The 9476-nt window shown below is 49.0% G+C and overlaps 1 protein-coding gene across 1 annotated transcript; it reads right to left on the minus strand.

Annotated features, from left to right (window-relative positions):
* Nucleotides 1-3344: 3344 nt before the first annotated feature.
* Zic3 (Zic family member 3) lies at nt 3345-9199 on the minus strand. The gene is made up of 3 exons (XM_050159684.1): nt 7592-9199; nt 6331-6494; nt 3345-5540 (listed from the first exon to the last, which is right to left on the minus strand). The coding sequence occupies exons 1-3, from the start codon at nt 8643-8645 to the stop codon at nt 5361-5363; spliced, it is 1398 nt and encodes a 465-aa protein (XP_050015641.1). The 5' UTR covers nt 8646-9199; the 3' UTR covers nt 3345-5360.
* Between the last annotated feature and the right edge of the window lie 277 nt (nt 9200-9476).

The raw sequence follows: 9476 nt of genomic DNA on the forward strand, positions 1-9476 counted from the left end.
GCTAATGACCTGCCCACCCACCTGGGGCCCTTCCCAAGGTGGCCCTCAGGAACTGCCCCACACCTTCAGTAGCCAGAACTGCTTGATAGTGGACAACCCCAAGAAGATTGGCCCTTTGCTTGGACGCTGCTCTGAGGGAACACCTAGGAGAGTGCCTGCAACGTGTTTGCCTAGAGGAGAGGGAGTCGATAAAAGTGCACACTCACAATGTCCTTTTCCTTACTAGCGACACGTACAAAGATGAATCTGTAGCGGTTTTATTTTCTTGTGCAACCGACAGGAACTCAGGACCCCAGGCAGTTTCACAGGACAGCAAGAAGGAAGTTAAGGAAACCGTGAATGGAAGTTCTGGGTATTTCGGGCCCCTTTCTCCTTGAGCCTAGGACTACCAGCTGTGAGCACACACACAAAAGAGTTAACGGTGCCGGGTTTTCGTAGGATCTTTTAAACGGGTTATGCAGAAAACGAGGCCTGGGGACAGGGTAGCTTTGGAATTCTCAAACGTACCAATAGGTTAATGAGCCATCGTTCTCATCCTAATAGGCTGGACCATTGTCCTGAGAAGACACCACACTATCTACTGTTTTTCGTCTTTAAGGACTGTTTTTATGTGCTGTGGAATCTCAACAGGGACACGGCTAACTGGAAACACACACACACACACACACACACACACACACACACACGAAGGCGAGGGGGAGGAGAGAGAGATGTTTTTGTACCAGGAGCCTCTTCTAGTTGGTTTTGTGCCCCAAATCCTGTGAGAACCCTAACTAAACCCCCTAAAGGGCACATCAATTTCCCACCAGCGTGCCGAGGAAGAACTTCTTTGCTTCCGTTTTTGTCTGTTTGTTTTTAAACTACATTCAACTGCCACGACCTACATTGTCCCGCGAGGCGCCAGCGCTGAGGAATAACCAGGGAATTTCAACGACACCACAGCGCGGCAGCCCGTAGTCTGCGTTGTGCGGCGCTCCACGGGGGTTCGCATCCGGCCGCCATGTTCCTGACTCGAGAGCCGCCCCCAAACCAACCCTCCTTCCCATATCCCTCTCCTTTCCCCCCGCCCCCCAACCCGGTTTAGCCGAGGCCGCCCTCCCCGCGAGGCCGCTTTCAACCTCCCCCACCCCCTGGCCGCAAAAATCCTACTCGACGGCTGCTAGGCTACGCGCCTGCGCGCCGCGCCCGCGGAGGATGGGGGTTGGGGGAGTCCTTTGGTCCCCGGTCTCGGCTTGAAAAGGCCGAAGCCACGGGGAGCAGGGGAGGGGTTGAGGTCCGGATCGGAGCCTCCTCTTTCCTCCCTGCAAGTCCCCGCTCAGGCCCTGGCCGGGCTCTCACACGTGTGCGCTAAAAAGCCACTTCAAAGTGTGTCCCCAGTGCAGAGGAGGCCCCTTTTGGGTCAGCCTCATACTCAGAGCAGGCCGGAGCCTCACCACCTCCATCTCGGGCACCGCAAACCCTCTTGGAGGGCTGAGCAGGAGGGCATTTGCGGATTGATGCGGATGTTGCAAGCGTCCTTCGGGTACCACCATCCTTATCCCCACCCCCACTGCCACCGCCCGTAGAATAGGAATTGAACAAAGTTTGCTGGCAGCGCGATGCTGTAGCCTTCGGAGCTCGCCATTGTTTGGGCTCGTATTGACCCCAGGTCGGGATTAGGCAGAGGCTGATTTCTGCTTTACAGCCCCGCCGGCCTAATGAGGCCGAGAGGCGATGGGGCGCGAAGCGTCCGTGGAGCCCAAGGCGATCCGCAAACTTAAGGCCGCCAAGGGCCCTGTTGGTGGAGGTCAAAGGGTCAGCGGGCAGAAACCGCAAGAGAATTGACCCTAGGAAATGAGGTCCCCTCCTCCCTGCCCAAACCTCATGCGGAGATTTAGAATTTGGTGTGTGGACAGGGTCCCTGGGCTCCCCAAGGATTTCTGAAACCTCTAGTGTCACCTCCCAGCCTTCCTCCCACCTAGTAGTGCCTAACTGGAACCTTGGGCCTCCAGGGGCTGTGACAGAAAACACAGATGGTGGCAAAGTCTTTCAGAAACGTATTTAAGTTAGTATTTCTTTGGACTTCTTCTGGTTTGGGTGTGTGTTTCCTTAGGAGGAAAGGGGGATGTGGAAGCCCGGGGCAAAAAAAAAAAAAAAAAGGAGGCAAAAAGTCAACCAGAAATGGGAAGGAGTATATAGCACTTCCACACCAACTTTCCTGGAGGGCTTTGTGAACACTAGGTCACCCTTCAGACTATCTTCCTTTACCTGGATGCTGATCTTTGAACCTTTCAAACTGGATGAAGGCTAGAGTTCATCTGTCATGCGTGGAAACAGCTCCCCCACTTGCTCTCCACCTAACAATTGAGACTTTTATGGTAAACCACTCATTTTAAAGGAGTAGATTACTAGGCACCTAGCTTGAACTTTTGAGCTTCAGCATTTGTGACTTGGAGTGTGTGTGCTTGCTTATTCTTAGATGGTTTACTTAAAATTCAAGAATACAAATATGCATTCCCAATGCCACATTATGAGCAAGAAAAATCCAAGGATAAAAACAAACCAAATCAACAGTTTTCTTTGTAGAAAAATGCATAAAGCATAATTTTGCAAAATTTGCTGTATCCAATTAAGAGGGACTCATGAGCATTTTCTCCAGTTATTGGCTTATCACCATTGTCAGCTTCCTCTCTTAGGGAACGCACAGGGCTTTTCTGTAAACATCTATGGTACAATATTTTCAAATCATTAAAAAAAAAAAACCTAGAACTACTTCGTGTGTCCCATTGAGCTATTTCTTGTGTTTAATGACTGTAAGCAAGGGTTTTAGTCAGGTACTCAACCTATCTCTGCTTACATTAGGATTGGGGTCTGCAGGGAGGGAATTCATGGAGAAAACAGTAAATTGTGGAGGCTCGTTTATTCTGTAGAAGAAAGGCCAGCCATTTCCAGTTCACAATGCCACAGATTTAAAAAGCTTTCTGAAAAACTATTGAGCATTTAAAATGGTTTGAATGAAGCAGCAAGCCCGAACTGTGGATCTGGCTCAAAACCCTCAATGTCAAGGTCAAGACTGGAATGTCTGGGCAGGGTGTGGTAAACTGACCAGTCACCTACTCACCAAGCAGAACCAACCCAAGTTGTGTTCCTGGCATTCAGAGGGATACTAGGAGAGTGAATTCCAAAAGACACCATTTCCCTAACAACCTCCCAAACAATTTGCAACTAAAAATTGTAAATAACCGTTGACAAAAATCAGTAGATAACGAAACATTGTTTTAATGTGTCCTGGGAATCAAAGTTTGTTTTAAATCACCAGAAATTCTCTAAGCATTTCAATTTTAGATTGATTTATTTGAACATGGAAAAATATTGGGCACCAAATACAAAAAATGTTATAACATAAATATGATGTGCCAAGACTTTATTTCTTCAAAAAGAACAATCAACAAAATTCTAGAATTGAAATTGATTATATAATACCAAATTGACTGCCACCAAAAACTGAGAGCATTGCCCCTTCAAGAGAAAGAGGTACTTAAGCCTATTCATTACACTTCTAAATACTTTACACAATATCTTATCTCCACTTTTCTGTTATTCATGACGAGATTGGGCTCTCAACAACCAACAGCACCCTAAAAAGGTCTCCAAACTCTACACACTTCAGCCCCCCAAAATAGCAATCAGTTCTTTTCCATAGACTCATTGTAAAAAGAACTGTTTGTCCAAATGAGTTGCTTCACTGAAGATTAGATAGTTAACATTATATCACAAAACAAACAACCATTTTTCATTGTTACTGATTTTAATGGAAACAATGCTCTTAACATCTTTGCCTACAAGTAATGAACTTTAAAAAATAACATATTTGCAAATGTCTTTTCTTTCCACAGTATCATTTAGGAACTGCTGCAGTTATTACACCGCTATATAAATGTTATGAATAATTGTGATACTCATGAATGGAACTATATACAGCAAACAAATCAGCCTTTGCCATCCAAAATTTAAAGACTATGGTTCTCTTAAGAAGAAGCACTTTACCATGAGAAGCACTGCTCAACTGGCCTTGCTCATTGCCATCATTTTCAGAGGTGTGCTATCTTTCGAAAATATAGAGAGCTAAATAGATTTGATAGGCAGATTAGATAAGTCATAGATACAAACATATAGGTATGAGTGATCTCAATAGACATGCATCCTGCCATTATTTTCATTTTTATGTAAGGTAATAAAGAACTAAGGGACATAAAACTAATTAGGTTACCTTATGTTTATATATGTAGGGCAGGGATGATTAAATCCAGCTTCTCAGTCTTTGAAGTACAAGATTGAGATGTCCTGGCCACTAAGTGAATTGATCAGTATTATTTGATTTGCATGCCGAAAATCCAGGACAAACACATTTAAACTCGCAGTTAAACAATCATCTGAGCTACAGATAAAGAAAGGAGGGTTCTTCCTCGAAGCAAACTGACATTGTAAGGAATCTATACTGCAATAGAAAAATAATTTAACAATTCAAAAACGGATCTGAGTGAGTTATAAATACCAACAGACAAGATTCAGTTTGCTCACTTCTCCAATTTGTAGGAGGCTGTTACAAAACAAAAAAGTCAGTGTGGTTCAAAAATTGTAACTTGTGTTCCTTTTTTCCAAACAATAATTGTTTAATGCTAAAGCAGTTATAATCAAAAGCTGTACAGAATGTTAGAAAACATTTATCCATAAATATTGTTCAGTTCCCGGCACTTGCAGCAATAATTAAATTACAAACGATAAATATGGCATCAACGGATATGTATTTACAAAAAAAAGTTATTACAAAAGGCAACTGTATACTAAACGTCACAATCTGTGTAGAGTAACATCATATCCTCAGCCTGAAAAAATACTGAACAACAGTTTCGACCCCATTAGACAAAGATACATTCACAAGTGTAATGCTTTGAAGAAAAGTTCAAGACATAACAGGACTTTGGCATGGTTTAAGACTGTGAGAGTTCAAACAATCACCACTAAGGCGAAGAAGAAGAATTTCCATCAGTTTAACATCACCACCACCAAGCCTTCAATAACTTCCTCAGGAAACAGGACAAGTGTTAAAGTGATTTGAAGGAGTTTCAGAACGGGGTGTACAGAGAGCAAGAGGAAGGGACAGGACAAGCAGTGAAAAGATTTTGTAAAAAAAATCCTTCAGATGCCAAAATGTACTTCCTAATCCTGAGAAAAGGGCATGGCTACTTTTGGATTTGCCCCAAACCTTCCTGAACAATCGCAATTACCAAGATGTAGCCCTATGTATGGCCTCTTGCTTTAAAACTCCATCTCCATCTGATTGGTCTCAGTTTTCTTTTTAAAATGCATTTTGGCTGTCCTCAGACGTACCACTCGTTAAAATTGGGAGGAAGTCCAGGGTTGTGGCTGGTGCTAGTTTGAACTGCAGAAGGGGTTTTAGTGGTATCTTTACTGTTTGCAGAAGCTATAGCGGGTGGAGTGGAAGATTCATAGCCTGAACTGGCAGCAGGGGAGGAATCTGACCCTTGAGATTCATGAACCTAAAATTAACATGTATATATTATAATGAATATAATTCTACATGGCAATGTGAAAGCAAACAGAAATAAAAACCCCAAACAACAACAAGAGCAGATTTGAATACTTTAAGAGCAATTCCCCACTGACCCACTTATAAGAGAAACAGGATTCCCCCCCCCCCCCAATTACTGATGCCTAAGTTACCCCTAGCAATTCCACCAAAAAACCGGGCCACTTCAACAATGCTTCCCCTGTGGAAGGAGTGGGCAAGCAGTAATTCTGCGGGCCCTATAAAATAGTCACTCCAGATTTCACTTCCAGATTTCAGCCTGGGAAAGCAGGTATGGAGATTGAGCGGCATAGGGGTGGGGTGGGGACTGGGTGCTAGGATTTCTACACAAATGTGTTTGAATCGGACTGCTCTCCTCGGCCCTATTGTTTTATTGGCAGCCGAGGAGGAAACGAATGACCCTCCCGGGTTCGGCAAGTCCACTCCGTATTCCCACAGTGGGCTGAGATACGATGAAGTGGCCACTGAAGCCCCAAGCCCTGGCGAGCTCGGTTAGAGCTTCCCCGTTAAAAAAAAAAAAAAACCGATTGTTCCCTCCACTCTGTCCCCCTCCCAACTCTACTCTCCCTTTCTCACCCCCCTCTACCCGCATCCTCAAAATGGGTTCAAGGTGTCAGTGCTGGAGCAAATCGGATTTAACGTGGAAGATAGAGGGTTGGTAGCGCGGGAGCTTCCGTTCTGCCGCCCGGTGTCGGGCCGAATGTTTACAAACCGCCGACCGCTAATAAAGAGGTAATTACCTTCATGTGTTTGCGCAGGGAGCTCGGGTGCGTGTAGGATTTGTCGCACACTTTGCAGATATAGGGCTTATCCGAGGTGTGCACATGCATGTGCTTCTTGCGGTCGCTGCTGTTGGCAAACCGTCTGTCACAGCCTTCGAATTCACATTTGAAAGGTTTCTCACCTGCAAAACGGCAAAAATAACAAAACGGGGAGGGAGAGCATACAGTTAGAGCCGGAAACTTCTCAGAGTGGTACAGGGAGAGATGAAGCGTCCAGTGGTCTTTCCGTGGAGGGGAGCGCGGACTGTGGAAGGATGAGGCATCTGTTTTCCCCGGAGAAAAACCCAGAGCGTTGACTGAGCTCCCTGGGGTTGGGAAGTGCTGATCTGAGGCAGGGGTAGAGTAGGGCCGGCCCAGAACCTGATCAACCCTTTGTTCTCTCAGGACAAGAAAGCTCAGAGATTCATTCCCCCAAGTTTGCCCTAAGTTGTAGCTCCACTCCAAAATAACCAGGGCTCCCAATGTGCGGGCACATTACGCCACCACCTAGGCAGTGTAACCAAGCTGGGCAGGACAATGGGCCGGGGATGGGACAGTCCTATTCGTCCCCTTCTTTGTGTCTTTTCATTTACCTCTTTCAAATGTAGAGACTTTACTGAGCCCGGAAGTTTTACTAATTTTCGGAAAGAGAACACTATATAAATCCAGTTGTACAAAGAGGTTACTGAGCACGGAAACTGAGTGCCTTTTCTACATTAGCTTTCCTCCGGAGGACTAAACTGAACCTGAAACTCCAAATAAAAATAGTTTGACAAAAGTATCACTCATTTAATTAGGAGATGTGCCAATCAAGTGTAAAAAAGAACGGAAGTAACCAAAGTTAGTTTTCATTAGCATTTCTATGGTTGCCTCCCTCGAATGTGTTCAGAGAGCTAAGTCGCTTGTAAGCAATATACTCCCAACACTTTCCGAGTCTTTTCCTGGTAACCCAGAAAAGAACACAAAAAGAGGTGGCGCCAGTTGGTTCCTGGCCGGAGAAGGTCCCAATTAGTTCCTGAGACCACAGCAATCTGCTGGGGAAGTTAGAACTAGGCAAAAGCGCCTCAGGTTCCCGGAGGGTGAGGGGTGGAGAGGCAGTGTGACAGCGCTTCTTTACAGAATGGCCTCGGCGGGGCGCCGCCCCTCTGCTTGGCCTCCACCCCTCTTTCCCTCTCAGCTCAGAGTCCGCTTGGTGGCAGGCCCCTGGGGAGTCCCGCACCCACCTGTCTGCTCCCCTTACCTGTGTGGGTCCTCTTGTGGATCTTGAGGTTCTCAGAGCGGGCAAAAATCTTCCCGCAGCCTGGGAAGGGACACGGGAAGGGCTTCTCGCCCGTGTGCACTCGGATATGGTTGACCAGTTTGTACTTCGCCTTGAAGGACTTGCCCTCGCGGGGACATTCCTCCCAATAACAGACGTGGTTGTTCTGCTCCGGGCCCCCCACATGCTCCATGGTGACATGTGTAACCAACTCGTGCATGGTGCTGAAGGTCCGGTCGCAGCTCTTCTTGGGTCGGCTCAGCTGAGCTTCCTCGATCCACTTACAGGACAGCTCCTGCTTGATGGGCTGCCTCATATAACGGAAAAAGGCGCCTGGCCCGTGGTGGGCTGCCACGTTCACGCCCATGTTCATGTTCATGGGGCTATAGTTGGGAAACTGCGCACTGGCCGCGTAGGGGTCCGTGCGCGGGCTAGCCACGGGGCGGTAGGGGTCAGCACGGCCAAACAGCTCCCCGCGCAGCCCCAGATGAACCTGGTTGTTGTCCACGTGCCCTGTGGGCGACGGGTGCCCAGCGCCCTGCTCATGAAGCCCTGGAAAGAGCAAGTAGCCAGGAGGCTCAGGAATACCAGCTGGAGCGTGAAGACTGCTAGCCGAGCCGGCGAAAAGCCCGTGTTGCCCGCCGCCGGAGGCTGCCTCGCTGAGCCCAGATCCACGCTGACGGAACAGAAAGTCGCGCGTGGAGTTGAAGGCGGCAGAGGCGGCACCGCCGTAGGTGGGCACCTGGCTGGCGTGATGGTGGTGGTGGTGGTGATGGTGGCCCAGGGCGTTGGCATAGCCTGAACCCTGCGGTGTGAAAGCTGAGCTCTGGCCCGAAGACAGATCGTGAGCGGTGGCTGGGCTCAGCTTGAAGGCGGCGGCAGCGGCGGCGGCAGCAGCAGCGTGGGTTGAGTCCCCGAAGGGATTCAATCCCATGCCGGCCGGCTCGCGGTTGGGCATTTCGTGGTGGCGCGGCGCACCGAAGCTGCCCACTCCCAGGCCAGGGAACTGCGGGCCTCCATCCAGGAGCATCGTCATAGGTGGGGCGTTCTGGACACAGAAGATCCGACTGAAGTGAGCGAGGGTGTAGGCGAAGGAGGAGATCCCCGAAGGACTGTAGTCAGAGAGGGATGGCGGCGGTTGAACACTGCCTGGAGACCCCCTAGGCGCTACCCGGAGCTGCAACTTTCGTTGGCTGCGAGAGGCTCCTGCAGAGGGACAGGAGGGAGGAGGGAAAGAAAAAGGATTGGGGGGAGGATGATGGGAGAGGAGGAGGGGGGAGAAGGGAGGAGAAAAGACTCTAGGACTAAATCTGCTTTAACAAACTAACAGGAGCGCACAAAGAAAAATAAGCAAAATAATAAGTGGAGGGCGGGGTTTGTCAATCCTGTCCCGGGCACCCCTCCTCTACTAAAGAGCGCAGAACCACGGGGCCAGAAGGCTCCTTGGGTACCGGCTTCCCGGCACAACTGCACCAAGTAGCGGAGGTGGATCGTGGCCAGCGGGAAGGCAGCCGGCAGTAAGCAGGCTCGAACCCCGCCGCTGGCCTCTCAGTCCAAGCCTCTGCACCTCCAGAGTAATGTCCTTGGACTGATAAAGTCAATCACTCACTCCTCGCACATAAACGGAGCGGGAGGCTGGGCAGCGCGCACCAATGGGGAGCCAGCTGGCCTGCGATCACCTGACCTCCGGCCCTGCCGCCCATTGGCCATCGCCACACTGATTGGCAGCCCGAAGCGGAGAACATGGCAGCCGCTGGCGGGCGACCACAGCTGATTGGGTAGCTGCGGAGCGCCTGGCAGGTGAGGCGGCGGCTGCTCCAGCGTCCCTGTGTGGGCTCCGCCGGGCTTGCGAGGCTGTGGGGAACTG

The sequence above is a fragment of the Alexandromys fortis genome, unplaced genomic scaffold (assembly GCF_014885135.2).
Source record: "Alexandromys fortis isolate MF-2015 unplaced genomic scaffold, M_Fortis_MF-2015_v1.1 scaffold_95, whole genome shotgun sequence".
Lineage (NCBI taxonomy): Eukaryota > Metazoa > Chordata > Mammalia > Rodentia > Cricetidae > Alexandromys > Alexandromys fortis.

Excerpts from the sequence above, each read along its gene's own strand:
- Zic3 (XM_050159684.1), bottom strand. The coding sequence starts at position 8,645 with ATGACGATGCTCCTGGATGGAGGCCCGCAGTTCCCTGGCCTGGGAGTG. Across the intron at positions 6,495-7,591 it reads CCACAAGAGGACCCACACAG|GTGAGAAACCTTTCAAATGT; the intron begins GTAAGGGGAGCA and ends GCCGTTTTGCAG. Across the intron at positions 5,541-6,330 it reads CCCTGCGCAAACACATGAAG|GTTCATGAATCTCAAGGGTC; the intron begins GTAATTACCTCT and ends TGTTAATTTTAG.